The following is a 24,070-nucleotide window of genomic DNA, read 5'->3' on the forward strand; positions in this document are numbered from 1 at the left end:
TTCCTAATGTCCACTACAATTCACTGTCTACTATAGCAAATCACCTCCATTAAAGAGCTATATTGGTTCAGGCAGTAGAGAGATCACTCCTGACTAGAGAAAACTTGGATGTTTCTGTGGAGGAACTAGGTCTTTAAAATGGATAGGATTTGGACAGGTGGATTTGGGGAAGAAAAGAACATTCTAGAGAGACCAGCATGATAAAACACTGAGAGAATGTTGTATTTCTTTTTCGTTATTATGTGTTTGATGTTGTCCTGATTTCCTTAGGAGACAGGCAGATCTGTCTATCCAACTGACTTCCGTACAATGCTTGACCTATCACTATGAAGAAACATGGTGGCAAGGAGTTAGGGCAATGAACTTAGAGTTAGGAAAATCTTTGTTCAAATCTGGCCTCAGATACTTACCATCATTGTGACCCTGGGCAAATAACTTCTCTTCCTGTGCTTGCTTCCTTGTCTGTGAAATGAGGGCTATGGTTTCTCAAGTCCCTTTAAGCTCTAAATCTATGATCCTATCATGTATGATGCTGTGATCCCAATTCTTATAGGCATGACAATGCTCTTTTCCAACAGGACATAATCTCCCCACGTAAAGACATATCATGGCCCACTACCACCCCCTCCCAATTAACATTTTCTTTCTATTTCAAGGAACGCAAGTTTCCCAAATTTGTGTCCAAAGAAATGGAGAACATGTACATTGAAGAGCTGAAATCATCAGTCAACTTGCTAATGGCAAATTTGGAGAGTATGCCAGTATCAAAAGGAGGAGAATTCAAGCTTCAGAAACTGAAACGAAGCCATAATACATCCATTATTGACATGGGAGAAGAGAACGAAAACCAGCTCTCCAAATCAGATGTCGTATTGTCCTTCTCCTTGGAGGTAAGAGCCCCCAAAATGCAAGCTCTGGATCAGAGTGGGAAGAACAGTGTGACTGAAATGCAGAACAAGTGATATCATTTGTAACTGCTTTTAAAATAGGACCTAGATGGAGTACAGATCAAGCAACATGAAATTATTTCCTTAGGGCTAGAAGGGAGATTATTTTTAAGGAAATTTTTAAATGTTTTACTATCTTTTGTTTTTATAATCCTATTCATTTCTGAATATCCCATCCCCTACTGAACAACTCATCTCTTGGAATAACCAAAAAAAAAAAAAAAAACAGAAAAAGAAACAGAGAAAAACTGTTCAACAAAACCAATTTACACACTAAATATGATGTATGCAATGTTCCACACTTGCAGTTCCCCACTTTTGCAAAGAAGTAAGGAAGGGACTTTATTTTTCAAGTTTTCTTCATGGCCAACCTTCTTAGTCATTATAATTGCACAGTGCAAACATCAATATGAAGGATGTTCTCTTAAGGCCAATCTTCTGTTGAGATTGGAAGGAGTAATTCTAAAGAAGTAAGAAAGTTCTTTGTAAAGTCCTTGAGTCATTAAATGCTTTTAATACAGTAGTAATATGATTTCTGAGAATAATGGGAGCAATTCTCAGACTTTTTGTTAATAAGAAGCAATGAATTTCCTCCTTATAGTTTCTATTCTCTTTGAAATAAAACATGATTGACTTCAACTATGCTAGCCATTGTTTTCGGTATTTCAGAATCTGAAATAAGAAAATAGTGCTTATGTTTGCCAAAACGCCAGTGTTCAATGCCTTGATCACTTATTCTTTTGATTACTTTTCCTTCACTTAATCATTTTACCTTTGAGAGGTAGGTGTATTAGAAAGGTTAATTGAATCCCTTTTTTCTCAGTTATTGGACTGTGATTCCAGGAAAGTCCCTTGGCCTCTCTCAGTCTCAGTTTCCTCAGCTGCAAAATGAGAACAGTAGAAACTACAACAGATCCATCATAGAACTACTGTGAGAGCACATTTATAAAGCACTTTCAGACCACAAAGCACTGGATAATGTCACCGTCATTAAATGCCACTGTTGAATTGCTTTTATCATACCTAAATGATTAAGGATTCAAACTATATTAGGGAGAAAGAAGCAAGAATCTTGTTAGAACAATTTCCACGTATCTAAGGAAGAATTTTAAAGAATGAAATTGATTTTGGGGGGAATAGCCATAAGTCATGCTGTGAATAAACCACGGGAAACATATTTTTCATATCCAGATAGAATCATCTTAGGAACATTACAGAATGTTTTCAAAATGCATTTTGCAGTCAGAGGATAAAGGGTTGAATTAAATGTAGAATACTTGGCATGTGAAAATCCACAGTCAAATTTCACAGAAACCTTCTTTTTTTAAATACCACTGCCTGAGTTTCTCTTAGGTGTCCTTGCATTTGATTATTACCAATGAAAGGTGACATTTTATCCCTCATTGCCTCCTGCATTCCTGTAGGAAAATTATTGGCTTATTGGTTTTCATAAATATTTTCCATTTCCATTTCTCTAACTCCTTCTTTCTCTGAGGTTACTGATTTTATCAGCTCCAATTTATTCTTGTTTGGAATTTAGACGAGAGTTAGTGCAACAGCTATCCCATGTGGGTATGATTACAACACCCTTTTAACTTCTAAGTACAAGTATGCAAATACCCTGGGGGTCACCCACAACTTTTTAATTAGATTATCAAGTAGAGCATTATATAGAAACTGTCTCTAAGAATGTCTGTGCCTGTGTGACTAGAGCAGGGTAAAGGTTGGGGTGAGGGAAAATTCATAGATGGATGGGAAGACTTTTATGAACACATTCAAAGTAAAGCAAAGGAAAACAAGAAACACAATGACTGCCACAAGGCAAATAGAACACCAACCAAAAAATGAAACTGAATGTTGTGAATTACATATTATGTATAAAATGTTCATGACACATATGTAAAATATATTATATATTATGCATGTTATATATGACTGCTTCATCAAAGGTAAGATACCATAGAAATATGAGATGTTTTACATACAATAACAAAGTTTAACCCAAAGTAGAGAATAAAAATGCATGTGAAGGGTTATGAATATACAATATTGTATAGAAGTCAGGGTCAGTTGATTTGACAGTTCCTTAGCTGAAACACCAAGTGTTTCAGCTAGCTTTGCTGAATCCCATCTTTTTCTCTTTATTTAAACTTTCTTAGAAGGCACTCTGGATTTGAAGGGGTAGGATACATTGAGAAATGAAAATGTTATAAAACATTAGACTGTAATAATTCTAAAGGAATAGTCATGTTACATTGCACTTGAGAAATAGAAAGAGGACTGATCTTGGAATTTTGCCTACATAACTGACAAGATTTTCTTAACAGTTGATGAAGGGCTTTGAGACGTTTGCCATTTGGGGATCACTTGAAGGAAGTGGGGACATTTAGGGTGGTGGTAAAAGGATTTGGTGTAGGAGAAGTTGAGAAAAGACAGACTTTCAAATATTTGAAATCAGCTTTTCCCTGGGAGCAAGACATGACTTTTACTCTTGACCCAAGATGGCAGAATCAGAGGCAATCAGTCAAATTTTTCAAGATACAAGTGTAAGCTTGGTGAAAGGAAAACCCTCTTTTCATATAGAGGTATCCAAGAGTAGAACTGGCTGCTTCTCCCTGGTGTTCTTCAAGTGAGGACTAGATGATCACTTGCTAAAGGAATTATGGGATGGGGGAGGATTCTCATTCATACCTGGGTTGAAACAAATTGCCTTTCCTATTCAAAGATTCTGAGAGAGCATCTATCTGCCCTCAAAGAGTTTGATTCACCAGATCAGGAATGCCAGGGTGTTGACCTTCCTAAGTCATTGGTAGTGAGTGATCACGGAGGAAAAGAGAGGTGCCTCAGTACTAGAGATGTCAAATGTCTATTTCTAACACAGAAAAGAAGACAGCTACTTTGATCTCTACATCTGTGAACATAACTTGGATTCCTGGCAAAATTCTGATATAAATTATTAAAAAAAAGATTTATCAGCTCTGGAAAAGGGAAATGGTGACCACTAGAAATCATTGTGGGTTCATTAAAAACAGATCATACCAGACTACAGTCATTTTTAAAAAATATATTACAGAATTGCTATACAGTTAAATTAGAGAGTTGCTGTAGATAGTATATATTTGAGTTTCAGCAAAGCATTTGACAAAGTCATTCTATCTTCTGGAACAATATGGAGTGATGTGGCTGTAGTCAGATGTATTCAAAACTGGTTAGATGCCAAGCTCAAAGAAGAGTGACAAGCCAAGTAATGCTGACCTGGATAAAGGTATGCCTCAGGGATCTCTTCTTGTCGTTGTCTTGTTCAGTTTGTTTTTAAATCAGTGAGTTAGATGAAGGTATATAAATGGCACTTCTATCAAGTTGGCAAATAATGTAAATCTGAGACAGGAGGGATTATTAATACATTGGTTTTCTGAATTACAGCCCAAAAATGTCTCAACAGGCTGTAAGAAAAGGCCAAAACTAATAAGATTAAATGGAATTAGAAGAAATATAAAACATTGCACTTTTTACAGGAAATTAACTGGAGGGTGTATAGAAAGACAATAGTTCACTGGAATAAGGCCAATGAATATGAGCTAACAGCATGATACAACAGGCCAAAATGGCGATGCAAATGTAATCTGTATTAACGAAATTCAAATGTGGAGAACAAAGGAGGTGGCCACCCTCAGTATTCTGTATCGCATCATTATTACCAATGAAAGGATCTCCTTTGCCTTCTCTTTAGACTTTGTATCCTCATTTTCATTAAAACTCATCCTTATATAATATAGACAAGAAGACTCAGTACAATCTGGGTTTCCCTCCTCTGGATGTTCCCCAGCCTTTGATGCCCAAAATGGATGACAGTGTCCAGACATGGCGATTTTGTTGTCCCTTGTGCCACAATAGTTTCCCAAGACATTGGTATGTCACAGTTTGTTCAGCAATTCCCTAGTTGATGAACAACCACTTTGTTTCTACTTCTTGCCTACTCCAGAGTACTGCTATAAATCCATTTTCATATGTAGGACCTTTGTTTCATTATTGACTTCATTGAGCTATATGCTTAGTAAAGAGATCTCTAGGTCAAAAAATATGAATGCTTTGGTGACTTTTCTTATTCCATACCATTTTTTTTCAGAATGGTTGTACCAATTAGCCTCTCATTCCATTAAACCTTCCAACATGAAATATTATTTTTTTTAATTGTCCTTGCCAGTTTGATTGGACAAAAAAAATTTAAGAACATGTCTTCCTTAATATTCTTCCTTATCCCACAGTAGATGCAGACACCCATATTGGAGATGAGTCATGAATTCTGGGTGTAATTTGCTCTGTGGTTTTTCTTTTCCCTTTATAGGTTGTGATCATGGAAGTTCAAGGCCTAAAGTCCTTGGCCCCCAATCGCATTGTGTATTGCACAATGGAAGTAGAAGGAGGAGAAAAACTACAGACAGACCAAGCTGAAGCTTCCAAGCCAACGTAAGTTGTGTGCTCTGTGGCCACCCTTCTGGTGTGCTCTGGGGATAATAGGTTATTTCCCAGGTGGTCTATGGTGGACTACAATGCCAGCCTGTACACATTAGGTCTTCTAAGGAATCTTTTCTAACCCCATAGTGATTTTCAAAGATAATTTGTGACAACATCATTTTTCATCTGGAAGATATGGACAAGATGCTTTCTTTTTCAAGGCAGAGAAGACTAAATAGAAAACTCAGCAGCAACATGTCAGCAACCCTATAAGGAAGGGCATCTCTTTCCAAATGGAATACTTTATTTAAACATGTTAGGAACTGCCCTTTGCAACTTCCTTTCCTGAATGTAGCACACTCAAAAAAGTGACACTTTTAACTTTAAATTGTAGCTATTGGATTTATAATTTACATTTACCATTGTAATTGTTGAATTACATATGGGTAAGGCATTTTGCTCTATATGCTACTTACAAAGGCATAAATCAATGGACCAGTCCATCAACAAACATTTAAGTGTTTGATATGCTCCAGGCCCTGGGGTCAGCACTGGGGATATAAACAAAAAGGCAAAAACACCCTAAATGAGCTTATATTTTAACGGGGGAGACAACTTACAGATAACTAGGTACTGCAAGATGGTGGTGATGGCCTCCTCTCCCTTGCATACCGCATTCCAACTTCCTCCTCTGATCATTCCTGCTGCCTAGACTTCCCTTCTTCTTTGCCCCTGCCTTTTGACTTCCCTGGTTCCATTCTACAAGGAGCCTTTTGGTCCTCCTCATATCAGTGCCTTCCCACTAAGTCTCTGGTTGACCTTGTGTATATGTCATTTATTCATTGTTTTGCGCATGCTGTTTCTTCCCATTAGACCATGGACTCCTTGAGGTCAGGGACTGTTTTTGCCTTTCTTCATCTCCTGAGCTTAACAAGATGCCTCCTACATAGCAGGCACTTAATCAATGCTTTTTTATTTGATTTGTTGATGCAGCTGATGGAAATCTTAGAAGAGAAGGCACTAGCAGCAGGAAGGACTGGGAAAGGCCTTCTCTACAGAAAATGAGATTTGAACAGAGTCTTCAGGGAAGCCAGGGAAACCAGGAAGTGGAGATGAGTGGGGAAAACATTGCAATAATTTGGAGACAGGCACTGAAAATGCACAGAGACTTATAGTTTGAAGGTTTGATGCTCTGGGCAAAATACATTTGCTTTAGGACATTAATTTAACCATATCTCAAGTCCATGTTATGTGCTGAAGAGTCCTAGGTGTTGTAACTACAAAGAAAAGGTAAAAAATGATCACTGTCCTCGACATTCTACTGGTAGGAGACCCAATATTTAGAAAGGTAATGAAAAGATGAGAGGTCATGAGCAACCAGGGGGTCAACCCATCAACAAGAATGTATTAAGTACTTACTATTTGCCAGACATCGTGCTAAGATATGGAGAGCTCTTGCTCAAAGGAGGAAGGCAAAGGTTTGCCATAGGAGGAAACACCAGAATTGAGCTTTGAAGGAATCTAAGAATTCTAAGAGGTGAGGAGGGAAAATATTCCAAGAACTATGGACAGCCTTTGCAAAGACATAGAGGCAAATGATGGAAATTTTGATATAAGGAACAACAAATAAGCCAGTTATTCTGAAACCTACTTACCTGAAAAGGAATCGTGTAAACTAAGACCACAAAAGTAGACTGAAACAAGGCTATGAAGGGATTTAAAGGTGAAACTGAGAAGCATATTTTTTCAAAAAGGTAATAGGGACTCATCAAAGATGTTTGAGTAGGATAGTGATGTATTCAGAATGGAGTTTTAATAAGATTATTTTAACAGCCATGTGGAAGATGGATCTGATATGGGAGAGACAGAAAATGGAAAGGAGACTTGCAATAGGCTAGGAGAAAGTTGATGAGGGATTGAATTAAGATGGTGGCTGTGTCAATGCAGAGAGGCTATGGATAATGTAATTCCCAGACCTTGATGGTTCTTAAAAGAGGTCCATCTAGTCCATCCGTCTCTCTGCTTTAGAACTCCAGTTAACTTACTCACTATTTCAATCTAATGAGAATTTTTTAGGGCTTAAACTCAAACCCTATTCCAAAGTTATTATTCAGTTTGGCAGAACATAAGTAACTGCATACTCAAGCAGGAATGACATGAACAAAGCACTCGACTCTATCCTATTTCAAGAAAATATTGGGACATTGTAATCCATCATAAGTTTATTTCAAGGAGTAAGCAAAGTCTTACTTAATGAGTCAAATTAATGAGTAATTAAATGGGAAAATGAAATGTAGTTTTCTGCTATTTGTTTACACGTTTTCAATTCCCTCTCATGCTATTCAGTTTCAAATTAGCAAGTAGCAGTTTAATTTTTTTCTCCCAGTGACAAATTCCCCATTCCTTAGGCAAGAAGGGCAGATTTTGGCAGATTTTCTGTGTTACGGTATGTTTCAGCTACATATTTTGAGGAGGGGAAAAATATTTGGTTCCCACAGGGGTCAACTTGTTTGGCTAAGAGCCCTGAAATAATATGAGAGAGAGAGAGAGAGAGAGAGAGAGAGAGAGAGAGAGAGAGAGAGAGAGAGAGAGAGAGAGAGAGAGAGGGAGAAGGAGTTGGGGGGGAGAGAGAGCTGGGATGGTGTGGGCACACCACTTCCTCATTTGTGTGGAACTATGTCTGATCTAGGCTCAGTCCATAATAATTTAGTGAGGAGCTTGGAAGGAGAAGGTAAAAGAAGGGGCTAAAGAAGGGGCAAAGAGGTAGAGGAAGAGGAAGAAGAAAAGGAAAGAGGAAGAGAAAGAAAGGGGAAGATTAAAAGGAAGCAGTGAATAAGAAAGATGAAGAAGAGAAAGAAATAAGAATATAAGAAGGGAGAAGCAGTGGAAGGAGAAGAGGAGGAAAAGGAAAGGAGGAAGAAGAAAAAAAGGAAAAGGGGGAGAAAAGTAAAAGAGGGAAAGAGAAAGAAGAGAAAAAGAAGTAGAGAATGGAGAGAAAGAGAACATCGTAACATTTATGGAGCCATCTAATTCTATGAAGTGTTTTACCTATATTAACTCACTGGGTACCAAGAATAAGTGCAGTTTCCAGCTTGGTCATTTATTTCCAATTAGTATTAATAATGTGTTCTCAAGTTTATAGCATTTTATACAGCTTGAACAAATGGAGTGGGGAGTGGAGGTTAGGAGAGGGGATCTTTGTCTCTCAGCCAAACTGGAGCTGCCACCAGTCTATCAATCAACGAGGTGCTAATTGTGTGTTTTCATAGGTCCCTGTTCCAGGACTTCTTCACTCTGTACTGTTATTCTCCCCTCTTTCTCTACTTCCTCCTCCTTCATTAGCCAAGAGACAATCCCACAACATATTTTTCTTACCTTTTGGTCTCAGTGTGATATTTTGCTGAGAGCACTACTGTGAAGAAAGATGCCTCATTTCCTTTACCACCCCAAATAGAGCAGTCGTCTGCCAGGCCTTAAGCAAACACTGGTCTGAAGAAGACCAATCCCCACCTAGGGAGAGATGAGGTAAGTCCTGAATTGGGGCAAGGGGGAGAAAGGAGGTAGGGCTACATCAAATAAGTGGACATCCTGGCACAGAGTTCCTTGTCAAAATCTAAGGCATTGAAATGAAGAAAAATCAAATGGCTACAAGGAGGTATGGGAGGCCATGTTTTCCAAGTCATTGCCCCAGGAAGTGGCATTTCTTTTTGTAGTGAGTTTTGAACCTTTAACTGCTCAGATGTGGAGTTGGATTTCCTCTTATTGCTTATAAAATTAGATTTTTCAGTCTTGCAATGTAAAAGCAAAGCATTTTATGTAAAGTGAGTAATTGTCAGTGGGGATGAATAGGCTGGGCATTGGATGGAGAATCAGAAAGACCTGAGTGGGAGCCCTTTACTCTTACATTTACTAGCTGGGGGATAAAAGGCCAGTCACCTCACTCTTAGGGGGTGTCAGCTACCAAGTAAATTTCAAAATGATGCTCTCTAGTAAAGTATATTTTCTTAGGTAATTCAACTACATGGTATAATGAATATGACTCTAGACTTGGAATCAGAAAGACATGGGTTCAGATCTTCCCTCAGATGCTTCCAAGCAAGTGACAACCTCTGGCAGTTTCAGGCAATCCTCTAGGACATATTTGTTTTGTCAAGGACAATATAGGAATCCATGGAGAGAGTTTTCCCATTGACAGTCACAGGTTCTTGATATATTCATGTTTTATCTCTAAGGAAAGATCCAAAGGACTTTTGACTGCCTGATGGGAAAATGCAAGGAATGAATTAATGTTCTTGCCAATGCCTAGAAAAACGAGGAGTGATATACATATGAACTCAATAATAGGTAAACACAAAATATAACCCCCCTTCACACACAATTCATTCCACTCAACACTAGCCTTCTGGCTTTCCCTTATATAAAACACTCCCCATCCTTCCTCTGTGACTTTGTCCAGGCTGTGCCTCACTCCTGAAGGGTCCAATCTCCTCCCTTCTACCTCTAAGAATCCTAATGTAGCTTTAAGCATGGCTCAGCTACTAACTGCTACATGAAGTCTTTCCTGAGTTCCCTTATTGTTAATGCTGTAAGTCACTTATTTCACCTCAAAAGAATGGAAGTTGTTTTTTTTAATTTATTTCAGGACCATTCTTGTTTTGTTCCCACATTAGTGAACTAATCTCCAAGTATTTATGAATCACTTGCTATGTGCAAAGAAGCAGCATTTCATAGTGGATTCCTGCAAGACCTGGGTTCAGACATGCCGCTTTTACATGACAAACTGAGTGATCGTAGGCAAATAATATAACCATTTAGTGCTTTAGGCAACTCTCTAAGACCATAAATATCTAAGATGGTGCCACATTGCATTAGTTGAGGGAATGTCCTCAACTGGGAATTCATTCTACCAATGAAATCACAGTTCTGATCCCTATATGTGAGATTTTGTTCTAGATTCTGGGGGTACAAAGATAAAGGGGCCTCAGAAAGTGCAAAGGGCCACACGTCGTTGGCACTTAATTTTTTTTTAATTTAGAGGTTGCTCTAGCACCTTGTTTAGCATAGATAAGAGAGGGGGTCAGACATCTCAAGACCAACCAAAATATACTTGAGAATGTCCAGTCTTGATATTGTGAAGGTCTAGTTTCCAGTGGCTAAAGAGGCAGGAAAGGATGAAAGTGCAGATGCTATAGAGAAAGAGTGAGTAGTAAGTAATAACAGATAAAGGAGCCAAAAGGAAGAGTGGTATTTGAGGTGTCTCTGGGAGTTCAAGTTTTGAGAACTAGATGGACGATATATTTTTTGATAATAAGGGAGTCTATCCAGGGTGCTTTTACAGGGAGAGCTCAGTAATCAAAACATTCCATGAACATCTGAAACTAAAGTTCAATATAAAGATGCCCCATAGACCACTGGAGAGAGGACATGAGGTCAAAGCTGGAGATGCTCATTTGACACCCATCTTGAGATGGAAGGGAATTAAAACCATCGGCTTTGATTTAGGGTCGACCTTTCTAGTTGAGAGAGAGATGAAGAAGAACAGAAGACTAAAATATGCATCTTTGAGGGTTGGATCATCTTGTACAGCCAACACACCACTGTACACAAAATACATGAAAATACATGAAATTAAACAGCAGATGTAAGACAAAGTCATGAAGCTTCCATTTCCTGGAGGGCATGTGTCCAATACTTGTATTTTCCTCAGTGAACCAGTAGAGTATCTTGAGGTACAGGATACCTTTGAATGAGAAATGCTAGAGGCAATAAGAAAATGAACATCTGAATAATTCTGATAAGAGAAGAACCTCCTTGAGTGAGTGTGCCATTTTGGGCTGACTTAACGGAAGCTATTTTACACTGTAATGAAGTCCAAGGTACCACTTGGCATTTCGTCATTTAACAAGTTCATTACATTCTGATGGACTATGGGTTTCCTAAAATATGAGTTTCATTATTACAGTGAATTAAAAAGTATGGGCAAACTTCTTTCTGTCATATTCCAAGGAAATGAGAAAATAAAATGCACCCAATGGGAAGTTTTGCCTTTAGGCCTTTGACTTTTAAAATGAGAATCTTATAAGTTAAGTAATTTTCAAGAAATTAGAGTAACTCTAACATCTTTTTGTATGAATTAAATATTTCATTCATATTAGGCAGGAGGCAATTTATTGTCTCTTTTTTATAAACAGAAATGGATGAAAGGAAGTATTTAGGTAACTCAGAAAAGATCCTACATCCTCAGTTCCAAAGACAGGAAAAGAAGTTGGGTGTTCTAACTCCCCAGGTAATGTCCTATACCTTAACTCATACGTCTTTCCTCACTTCTTCAGGTAGGTCTTGTGGAAGTGATCTTAATCAGATCATTTCACATCCATGACCTCAGTTTCCTCATCTGTTATTTATGATGATCTGCATAGCTCCTTCCTGTTAAGAATCCATATTATTTTACTGTATTTCCTCAAACTATCTTGTTCCTTCATACATATGTCTAGTAACTGACAATAGTAATAATCAAAAAGAAAATCTTGTCAAGTATATTGAGATGGGAATTGTTTTTCATGAATTTGTAAGGTTCAAAGGACCTCAGTTAAAATACCAGTTCTGACATTAAATACCTTGTGGCCTTAGGCCTCAGTTTCCTCATTTGTAAAGTGAGGAGACTGGAAAACATGGCCTCTAAAGTCCCTTCTAGCTCTATAAATATGATACAATTACTAGATGGCTACTAGGGTCCCTCTCAACTCTGAGATTCCCCAGTTCTGGTATTCATATCTGAATTTCTTTCCTTCAAAAAAAATTGCTGCCTTTTGTCTTCATAGCATAGCACCTTCCACCAACTGAATTCTTATAACAAAGAAAAACAAGTAAGCAAAAATACCCAATGCAGTGACCACAGCTGGTAAAGTGTAGAGCATTCTGCCCTAGTGGCCCCTGCTTTAATGAATGTATTCCATTCAAGTGGGTTATTATAGACTTAATATTAAACATCAATGAGACCAAATAGCCTTAATCTGCAACTATTTACCTTTGAGTAAGTGATTTTTTACTTAAACATTCAAATCATCCTAAATTTTTAGGAGGAGATAGATTTCATTATCTGGATGGAAGTTAAGTGGTGTAATGGATGGCACACTGGATCTGCACTCAGGATGACCTGACTTCAAATCTTGCCTCAGACTCTTATTAGAGGTGTGACCCTGGACAAGACATTTCACCTTTGTCTGCCTCAGTTTCTTCAACTGTAAAATGCAGATAATAATAGCACTGACTTCACATGATTATTGTGAGGATCAAATGAGACAAGTGCTTCACAAATACCAATGTTGTTCGGTTATTTCAGTCATTTCCAACTCTCCATTGACCCCATTGGGGGTTTTCTTGGCAAAGATACTGGAGTAGTTTGTTATTTCTTTCTCAAGCTCATTTTATAGATGAGGAAACTGAGACAAACAGACTTTAGTGACTTGTCCAAGGTTATACAGCTAGTAAGTGTCTGAGGCTGGACTTGAACTCAGGTCTTCCTGACTCCAGGTCCAGCATTCTATCCACTGTGCCACCTAGCCACAAAGACTATACATCACAAAGTGCTATGGAAAGGCTAGGCATCATCATCACCATCCTTTCTTCTCTGGCACTTCTATTGTTTTTCCAACCTCTTTTTAATGATCTTTTGTGGATATTTTCTTCTAGTTCTACTTTCAGTCCCTATAATTCTTCCCACGGTTCACTGAATTCTTTGTATTTGTCCTTTCTTTCTGAGTAGCCTAATTCTGTTCATTCACATTCTATAGTCTTTTCAACTGTTTCCTAGTCAATGAGCTATATTGTTTCTACTGTCTGGCTCCCACAAAGCACCTTGCTCTTAACATTTTGATCTGTGTTGGACCTTTGTTTCTTTGAGGTATATGCTCAAAAGCAGGATTGTTGGGCCAAAGGGTATGGACACTTTAGTTACTTGTAATCACTCAATCAAGTATTTATTAAGTACTTTTAATGTACTAGGAACTGTTCTAAACCCTAGAGATATAAAGAGAAGAGAAAGCTAGCCACTCATCTAAAGGATAAGACTAAAGGTACATAGCAGATATATTCAAGATATATGGAGAGCAGCTGGAAGGTTCAAACCATAGCAGAGGAAGGAATAAGGGTGGGAGAGGCAAAATGAGAAAGGACCCCTGCAGAAGAGGAAACATGAAGTGAGCCCTCAAAGAAGCCAGGGATTCTAAGAAGCAGAGGAACAGCATTCCAAATACAAGGGATAGCCAATGCAAAGGCTAGAAAGAGCAAAAGGAGGGTCAAGTGTGAGGAGCAGTGAACAGACCAGTATACATTTACCATAAGGTGTGTGGAAAGAAATAATGTATAAGAAAAGTAGAAAGATAAGAATGGGCCAAGTTTTAAAGAACTTTAAAAACCAAACAGAGGAGTTTTCTTACCTAATTGGCATTCACTTCTTGAAGAGGAAAATGGTTGAATTGTAAAGGAAAACCTCTGGGGTATCTTGAAACTTGTGGAGCAAAATGACACAAATAGGTCAGAAGTGCTGAATCCATTTTCTCCTCTCTGGGAAAGGAATGTAAGGACAGGGGCAAAATTGGGACCATTCCAGGAGTGGAGAAGGAGACTGATCAAAAATGCATGGCAAGTCCAAAGTGACCTACATGAGTGACAGTGTCACCGCCTGTAAATAAGAGTATACTTTCCAGGGGATCAGCCTCCTGGCAGCCGTGGGATTCTGCTCCAGGCCCAAGTTCAAGGTCCAATATTCAGTGCAATGGAGCTGGTTATAAAGACATAACTTGAAGCCAGTGGAAGCTTGGGCATGATTTCAATTGCATTTGCTCCGGAAGAAAATGCTTAATTTCCTTAGGAAATAGAAGCAGCCATCACAAATTAATTTAAAATGCCAAACCTCAAAGACTGCCCCCTCCAATTCAATTTTTCTGAGGTTTCATGAGCTATGAATTACTAGAAGAAGTCAAATCACTGCCTTGGGTGTATAGGTTCTGAGCCAATCATATAGCATTCAGAGATTCAAGCACTGATTCTTTGACTTGTCTGAGCATGTGTGTGTGTGTGTGTGTGTGTGTGTGTGTGTGTGTGTGTGTGCATAAGTACATAAGTATGTGTGCATGAGAGACAGAGACAAACAGAGAGAGAGAGAAATGGAAAAGAGGAGAGGAGAGGAGAGGAGAAGAGGAGAAAGGAAAGGAGGGATGAGGGAAAGAAGGAAGGAAGAAAAACAAAGAATGAGTGTGTGTGTGTATTTCTGTGTCTCTGTGCAGTATAGATGATTGAGTAGCCACCCACCAGACTATGCTGATGAGCAGAGCCATGGGGTGTTGGCTACAAAAGCAGTCAAGGCCCTGAGCAAGCAATTGCTTGGCAATATTGATTGTGTTGGATCCCATCCTGGTCCCTCCAGCAGCTCTGCCATTTATGTATGTGCCACAACATTTCTCTGGGCCCTAGTATCTTCATCCCACCATGCCTGGCACATAGGAAGCCATTAAGAAATATTCTCTCACTCTCTATCCATCTGCAAAATGAGGGAGTTGGAGCCCTCTACAATTCTTTTGAGGGTGGAGTCAACATGGCAGAGTAACAGCACAGACTTTCTAGAACACTCTCGCCAAGCCCAGCCAAATACCTGTAAAAATGGCTCTATATGGTCCTTTCTAACTTCAGTTCCCTGAAGCTCTGACAACTTCATTTAGATGGTTTTGTGAATTTTGCCCGATGATCCTCTTCACATTATTTTTTGGAACTAAATTGAAGACATCAAGGGTAAGGCTAAAGAACCTTGGACCTGTGTTCCAGTCCTGGCTTACTGTGTAAGTCATTGGCAGTTAGGTAGCATAGGGGATAAAGTGCTGGATCTGGAGTTAGGAAGACAAGAGTTCACATCCTTTCTCAGGTGCTTGCTTGCTTTGTGACTGTAAGCAAGTCATTTGACCTCTCTCCACAGTAATTTCTTTATATGTAAAATGGCGATGAGAATAGTATTCATCTTATAGTTATTTTGAGGATCAACTAGGATAATATGTTGAATGCTTTGCCATACTGTAAAGTGGTATGAAATGTTAGCTAATATTTCTTCACCCCTCTGGACCTCAGTTTCTTCAATTCTAAAATGAAGAGGTCGAACTAGAAAGTGTCCAAAACCCCTTCTAGCTCTGATCTTTGGGACTGTCATTTGTATTCATCCTCCTGAAAGTGGCCTAATAACCAGATCCTCCAAACTTGGCTAGGCTGGTCTTTGGAACTAAATAAAATACTCCAGATGTCAAGATACTCTAGACAGAAAGTCCTATGGAGCAGGTTGTACCCAACATGGATCCCAAGGAATGGAGAGAATCAGGATAGGTATATCCTTCTTTGTTTACCAGCACATCACCTGAATGACCTCCTTCCATCCAACTCAGCATTCTCACTCTTCATCCTGGACTGCCACAGGACACCACAGAGCTATGGAAATCACCAGAGTGGTGATCCCCAAGAAACCCTGGAGGACATGTATGAACTGATGCAGAGTAACGTGAGAAGAACCAGGGAGCAATTTAGACATTGACTACATTATAAGGAAAGAAAATTGAAAGATTTAAGAACTCTGATCAACATAATGCCCAACCACAAATCCAAAGTATCAAACATGAAATGTTATCTTCCCATGTCTTGCCAAAGTGGTGAGGGACTAAAGATGCAGAATAAGAACTATATATTTCAACATGTTCAATGTGGGCATTGTGTTGGTTGACTGCATGTTTATTACAAGAGTTTGATTTTCTTTTCTTTTTTAATTGGGGAATGTTGGAGAAAATAAAAATAAATGCTTGTTTATTGAAAATAGTAAAATAAGATGAAATATACATTTAAAAAAAGAAAAGAAAACACTCATGAAAATACCCTCTGGAGTACTGATTTTTCAAAACTATCTTCCAAGATATAATAGTCCTTCATGTGTGTCATGGCTCTTTATTTACTCCTGAAGATGCTTCTAAGATACATTTCCCATTCTCCCCAGCTTCTTTCCTGTTTTCCAATAGATCCCTTGCAGTATGACAGGGTGCCCATTATTTAAAGGGGAAAACAGTCACACTAAGGAAACAAACAAACAAAATATTAATCCAAGCTTCAGTTGTTTTAGCAAGCGATGCCAAATATCTGGCTATTTGAAAACCTCTGAGTGGTTTGTTTGCTTAGTTTTCATCCAGTTATTCTTTTTGAATCAGACAGACATAAACATCAAGAGAAGAAATGACACATCTATTCAACGAACATTTATTAAGTACCTACAGAGTGCCTAGGCACTGAACCAGGCCATGGAAACACAGACAAAGAGCCTTTGACCTCAGAGGACTTACATTCTTGGGGGGAAGAAGGAAGAGGGGATAGCATGTACACAGAAAATTAAACATAGTGGATACAAAGTATTTTCTAGGGGAGATGTACTAGAACCTGGGGACAGGGAGGCACTTGAAGGAAGGTAACCCACAGAAGGTGGCACTGGTGCTAAGCTCTGAAGAAAGCTGAGAGTCCCAAGAGGAGAGATGAATAGAGAGGGCATTCTAGGCATGGGAGATGATATGTGAAGAGGCACAAAGAAGGGACATGCGATTTTGCTAACAGAGAATGGTAAGTAATCTTGGTTGGCAGTAATGTAAAGTGTATGGAGGAGAGGAATAGGTAGTTATGTGAGAAAGGTAGCCAAGAGTCAGATTGTAAGGTCATGAAAAACCAACGAGAGGAGGCTGTATTTCATCCTAGAGGCAATGGGGAGCCAGGCACCAAAGCTTCCTGAGAAGGGGAATGATGTAGTGCTTTAGAAATACGAATATTAGAGCTGTGAAATGAGTGGATCGGAGAAAGAAGTGACTGGAAGCTAGGAAGCTAATTAGAAGGCTACTACAATAATCTTACAATAGGGCAACTAGGTGGTTTAGTGAATAGGGTGCCCTGGCCTACAGTCAGGAAGACTCATCTTCAGGAGTTCAAATCTGGCCTCAGATACTTACTAGCTGTGGGATCCTGGGCAATTCATTTCACCTTGTCTGACTCAGTTTCCTCATCTGTAAAAATGAGCTGGAGAAGGAAATGGCAAATCCCTCCAGTATCTTTGGCAAGAAAACCCTAAATAGAGTCAAAAAGAGTCAGACATGACTAAACAAAACTACAACAACACCATAGTTCAGGCTAAAAGTGAAGAGAAGCGATATTCTTATAGAGGTGACTACCAAGTCATGTAAAGAGAAAGAAAGGAATGAATTCCAGATGTACCTTGGAGACAAAACTTACCACTTGTGAGTGGTGTTTGGGAAACATGGAGTCATGAAACAAAAAAAAAGAGAAATCCATGAAAAGTTCAGTTCCTACGGTCTACTTCTTTTCCCGGCAAGATGCAATACCCAGCAGGCACTTACTAAATTTTGCTGAATACATAGTAAACTAAAAAAAAAAAAAAAATAGTCCCATAGGAGCAGGAGACCACCCCTGACTGAGTGTGAAGAACAGGGGAGAGGGAGGAGGTGAGGATGACTCCAGGCTTGCAGATTTTCTTCAGGGAGACTTTCTCAGCCCCTTTTCATTCGAGTGCCTTCCTTGGTTCATTATTTTCGACTTATCCTGTACATAGCTTTTACTTTGTAGGAAAAACAACTGCATTACAGCAACATGGACCCGGTGCTATGCTGGCACTGGGGACACAGACCTAAAGACTATTAGGTTCTCTGATTATATATGTTTTCCTACCTTCTTACACAGCTCCTTTATGTTTGGAGCTGGAAAGCAATTAATCAGCATTTATTCATTGTACGCTATGGGCAGGGGACTGCAAGCAGAAACAAATGCATTTTCCTATAGTAAGTACAGAATTCCCCCATAAAAGTAAATTCCCGGGGGGGGGGGGGTATCCAGCTTTAAAAAAAAAGGAAAACAAAGATGTTAGCTAATACATATTCTTTGGTTTGTCTTTCATTCATTTCAGTCATGTCTGACGCTTTGGGGAACCCATTTCAGGTTTTTTTGGCAGAGATACTGGAATGGTTTGCCATTTTCTTCTGGTTCATTTTGCAGATGAGAAAACAGAGGCAAAAAGGGTTAAGTGACTTGCCCAGGGTCATACAGCTAAGACATTCAGACACTCATTAAGTGTCTAAGGTCAGATTTGAATTTGTGAAGATGAGTCTTCCTGACTCCAGTCCAGGTGCTGTATGCGCCAGTCCAGGCCCTATAACTGCCTCCCTCCCCAAAGTAAGTACTTAATAAGCATTTATTTCATTTATTTGTTTGGTTTTTTATTTATTTAATTTCTTATAGTGGGACAGGTACTATGCTAAGCAATGGAAAGAAAAAAGCAAAGACTAGTTGGACTCAAGATGTTTACATTCTAATGGATTTGTTGGTTGATTGCGTGATTAGTGATTTTGAAAATCCTACTATTAAGCAGGTAATAAGGATGTGTTAAGAAAATAATTAAGGTCATTCCCTACAGTTCAACAACTCAGTCATCAAAAGAACAAACTGAAAAATGGGGGTGGGGGAGTGGTGAAGAAGGACATAAGCTAGCCACCATGTATGTGATGGAGAGTCCATAAATTTTTGGTTTGGTTTTGATCTTATGAGAAGACTTGAGGAGAGAGAAAAAGGAAGGGGCAGAGTAGTTTAATTGAGCTGTAATATAAATATTTGATGGCTTTGATCAGAAAAGGACTCAGCGCTCTTGGGCATAGTTCTCTATTACCGTGCTGTTTTTAACTTGCTAGGTCCAATTACTGGGTTCTGTTCCAAAGGAAAACTAAGTCATTTTCTGTAGCCAAATACAGCTCCAGTATCTGGAGTCTGAGAAATATTGCTTTGAAATCTTTGGGGCCATCTGGGACCAAGAGGTAAAGCTCAAATAGGTCAGCCATACTGTATTCCCAGAACTGCTCTAGTCCCTGGGAATGAGCTCCTCTGGACTGAAGATTCTGAGAAAAAATGATGGTCCTCCTAGAACCTCAGTGATCTGCTCTAGGATAGGACTTAACTCTTTGCCTTTGTTACTGGGTGAAAGAAGAGGTGTTCAATGAAAGCAGGATGGTACCAGGAAAGGGGCACTGAGTTGGCAGTCAGGACTTAAGGTTTAATCCTACCTTACTATATGTGTGACTTTGGTCAAAATTTATTTTTAATTTGTCTGGGTCTCAGTTCCTTCATCTGTAAAATGATAAGGGGACAAACTAAATGGCCTCTGAGGTCTTTTCCAGAATTGATCCTAGGACACTATCTTCTGGGAAGAAGAAGAGAAGGAGGAGGAGAAAAAGAAATAGGAGGAGGAGATTTTTAAAAATCAACAAAATTTTAATATTTTCTAAAAGAAAATAAAAGCAAATACAAAGGAGAAGGGACACTGGATTTGAAATTAGATATTCTAGGTGTAAATCTCATCTCAGCCACTTGCAAGCGATGTAGACCTTGACAAAGTCCCTTTTCTTCTGTGGGTCTCCGTTTCCTCTCATGTAAAATGAAAGGGTTTCACTAGATGATCTCTCAGAAGTCTTTGAAATATTACACCTTATGATCCTTTGATTAATAGATGCTACGGGGTATCTGGGAAAATGTCCTGTATTTAGAGTCAGAGGATCTGAGTTCAAATCTCCACTCTGCTGCTAACTGCCTATGTGACAGTGAGCAAATCTCTTCACTTCTCTGGGCCTCAGTTTCTTCATCTGTAAAGTAAGAGAATTGGACTAGATGTCCTATAAAGGAATAAAACAAGTATATATTAAGTGCTAACTGTGTGCCAAGAGCTTTACAAATATTATCTCCTTTATTCTCTCAACAGCCCTGGGAGGTAGGTGCTACCGAGGTACACAAGTTAAGTGACTTGCCCAGGGTGACACAGCTAGTAAGTCTCTGATATCAGATTTGAACTCAGGTCTTTTTGACTCTAAGCACAACGCTTTATTCCTGGCAACAAAAAACCACCTGTGAGGTGCCTTTCTACTTTAAGTCTATGATCTGTTGTTTCCTGGACAACTGCTTTTAGCAAAGGCATCATTGACTGTGGCATAAAATTGGATTGATGTCATTGAGAGTCAAGAATAAGTGTGGTACAGGAGACAGCAGCATATGGAGCCAGCTATCAAGCTGGAGGATGTCTGTGATAGCTCCCCAGCTGTTTAGCCCAGGAAGGAAGAAAGGAAGGAAGGAAGGAAGGAAGGAAGGAAGGAAGGAAGGAAGGAAGGAAGGAAGGAAGGAAGGAAAGAAGGAAGGAAAGAAGGAAGGAAGGAAGGAGGAAATAAACATTTATTAACACCTACTATGTACTGGGCACTATACCAAGGACTTTATAAATATGACCTCATTTGATCCCCACAATTTTCCAGTTGAGGAAACTGAGGAAAATAAACATGAAATGACTTGCCTAGGGTTCCACAGTTAGCAAGGATCTGAAGCCCAATCCTCAGGTTTTCCTGATTCCAGATCAGCACTCTCTCTATCCACTGCATCCCTGAGCTACCTCATAAGTGGATACAGTAGAAAGAGAAGAGATTCAAATGAGGTTGAATTCTGGGCAGACAATCAAAATCAGGCACATTCTGGTTTTCCAAAATATGGAAACCAAAAATCGGAGGAAGCTAGAAGCAGGGGTCAGCGCCCAGTGGCTCCCACCTCCAAGCAGACCAAGTGGCCCAAAGTGGAGCAAGACATGGTGGACAGCTAGGGCACGCTGTGCTCAAAAGGCCCTGAATGACCAGCAAAGTCTGCCGCCAGCTGGTCACAGGACCTAGGTTATAAACGGGCAGCCTAGCCCTAGTTTCAGCAGAGCTCAGCTTGGCTTATTAGGTCAGACCCCTGTTTGCCACCTACCACTTAGCAAAATTCGATTCACTTTTCCAATTTGTCAGCTGCAGCTCCTGGGCTCTGTTACTTGACCTTGAACAAGTTTAGTCTTTTGGTAAACCTGTTGTTCCTTGAAAATTGCTTTGTGGGTAATGAATGCACATCTTGGAATGGAGCCAGTCAGGTTCTCTAGCTGTATCTCCACCCCCTCCCTCCAACCCCCCAACAAAGGATTAATCTATTCTTTGCAGTGGTAGCAAATCCTTTCCTTCTGCACATCAGTTTCTTACATTCTGAAAAGATTCCTCCTTAATCGATGTCTTTGCCTCCAAACCAAAGCAAATTTAGCATGGATTCCTTCCATTGAGATTCCATGTGCTTATCTAAGGGTAGGTGGCCCTGTTCTTGGAAAGAAAATCACCTTTTCTCCAATTTGGAAATCATTTCTGTAAAAGGCTTGCATAAAATAACCTACAATGAGCTGATCCTACAGAGTGAAGCGGCTATTCCGAGTACGGGTGTGAATTCTTTCAGGAGGGCAACATTCAATGGAAATGGAATAAGTAAAAATAAGATTTTTATCGCACAGGATAGTGGATTATAGACTCTCTTATCAGGCCATTGGTACTGGAGAGTGTATCCTTTATGCATTTAGAAACTATTGGAAACTGTTGCTTTGTTTTAAAAAGAAATATTGTCTCCCTCTTTTCAGCTTCCTTTTTAACTGTTGTCTTCCCCAATAAAATGTAAACTCTGGGGAAAGGAACTGCCTCTCTCTCTGTTCATAATTATATTCCCAGTACTTTGTACAGTGCCTAGCATATAGTAAGTGCGTAATAATTTCTGCTGACTAAGAACTTAGTAATGATTGCCATTTGCTTGACCCTTAGCAGTTCAGGAAGCACTTCACAGATTGCAAAGCACTTTCCTCACAAAGGCCTATGAGGCAGGGAATGCAAATATTATTTAACCCATTTTACAGATGAGGGAGTTGATGCCCAGAGAAGAGAAATTGACTTGCCCACAGTCATATAGCTAATAAGCACTGGAGAAAGTAAGGAATGATGACAGGATTGCTGAGCTTAGAATCAAGACTTTGGATTGAGTTCTTACTTTGCCTTTCACTAACTGTGTGACCTTGGGGAGATCACTTCATAAACGCTTGCATTCATACGCCACTTTTAAATCCTATAAACTGGTCTTATTAACCCATTTTAAAGATGAAACAATGGAGGCTGAGAATGGAAGTATGATTCAAAGACATTTTTCTGACTCTGGGGTCCCACACCTTACGTACCCTCCACATTCTCTCTCATTCTGGTTACTCATCTGAAAAATAAAGGTATTTGATTAGATTAGAAAGTCTTAACATTTTTGCGTGTGTGTCATAGCCTTCCACCAGTCTGAAGAGGCCTGTGATCTCCTCAGAATAATGTTTTATTGCCTTAATTAAAAATTGAAGAAAATACTTAATTTCTTTTGGAGGTTGGTAAATTTTTTAAAATGTAGGGTTTTTTTTCTCCCATCCAAGTTTACAAACCCTCTGAAATCTACCTACAACCTCTTTTAGGAGTGGAGGAGATGATTTGCCAACACCAAGTTAAGAACCTCCAATCCACTTCATTTCTAAAGCTTTTTTCATCAGTCAATCAACAAGCATTTATTTAGCTGATGTTGTTGGCCAAGTACTGTGCTAGGTGTTGCTACACCTAGCTACAGAAAAAAATAGTCCTTGCACTCAAAGAGTTTATATTCTATTGAGTGAGGCTATATATATATATATATATATATATATATATATATATATATATATATATATATATATATATATATAATATATACATATATATGTAGAAAATATATGTACACACACATGCACACACACACTAAATGCAAAGTAGTATGGAAACAAAAGCCACCAGGAGCTGGAAGGTGGGGAGGATCAGGAAAGGATTCATATCAAAGTTGCTATTTCAGCTACATCTTAAAGAAACAAGGAGTTTTAATAGATGGAGATAGGAGGCAGCAAATTCCAAGCTTGGGAGATAGCCAGTCCTAAGGCCCAGAAAGGGGAAATGGAGTCATGTGTGAGGAATATGAAAGCCAGTTTGTCTAGTTTGTAAAGGATGAGAAGGAAATTCATGGATCATAAGACTGGAAAAGTTGGTTTAGGCCAATTATGAGGAGTTTAAGATACCAGAAAAGAATCTACATTTGATTCTACAGTCAATAAGGAATGTCTGGAGTATATTGAGTGCAAGGTCCAAGTGATATACACTTTAAGAAATCCCTTTGGCAGCTGGATGGAGGATGGATTGGGAAGGGGAAAGAGTGGATATAAGAAGACCAGTTATTACAATAGTTCATGTGCCTGGTGAGGTGAGGAAGGTTTGAACTTAGTTGGTGTCATTGTAAGTAGGGAGAAGAGACCAGATGTCAGAGACATGAAAGTAGAAAAACTAAAGATTTGCTAACTAGTTAAATAAGTGAAATGAAAGAGGGTGATATGAAGACAGCACCAGGGTATTGAGACTGAATATATGGTGGTGCTCCCCTCACCACTAACAGGAAAACTTTCAAGAGGAATTTGGGGGTTTTTTGAATAGGAACAAGACAATGATTTTTGTTTTGGATATACTGAGTTAGAGATGGCTTTGGGACATTCAATGAAATGTTAAATAGGCAGTTAATGATGCAGGACTGAAGTTCAAGTTAGACTAGAATGTGGGCGTCATCTGTATAGACATCATAACCACATGGAAGCAATGAAGTCACCAAGTAAGAGAAGAGAGAGAGAAAATGGCCCAGGACAGTAATGAACACCACCACAAGTTATGGAGATT

General features: G+C 39.1%; 1 protein-coding gene across 2 annotated transcripts in view; it reads left to right on the forward strand.

Annotated features, from left to right (window-relative positions):
• The window catches only part of CADPS (calcium dependent secretion activator), a 544,059-nt gene that overhangs the window by 230,748 nt on the left and 289,241 nt on the right, over window positions 1-24,070 (forward strand). For both annotated transcript variants that reach the window (XM_072598786.1, XM_072598785.1), the window contains exons 5-6: window positions 657-890; window positions 5,293-5,414. In XM_072598786.1, coding sequence (XP_072454887.1) covers window positions 657-890; window positions 5,293-5,414 — 356 coding nt within the window. The remainder of the gene's footprint in view (window positions 1-656; window positions 891-5,292; window positions 5,415-24,070) is intronic.

Source organism: Notamacropus eugenii, chromosome 3, assembly GCF_028372415.1.
Source record: "Notamacropus eugenii isolate mMacEug1 chromosome 3, mMacEug1.pri_v2, whole genome shotgun sequence".
Lineage (NCBI taxonomy): Eukaryota > Metazoa > Chordata > Mammalia > Diprotodontia > Macropodidae > Notamacropus > Notamacropus eugenii.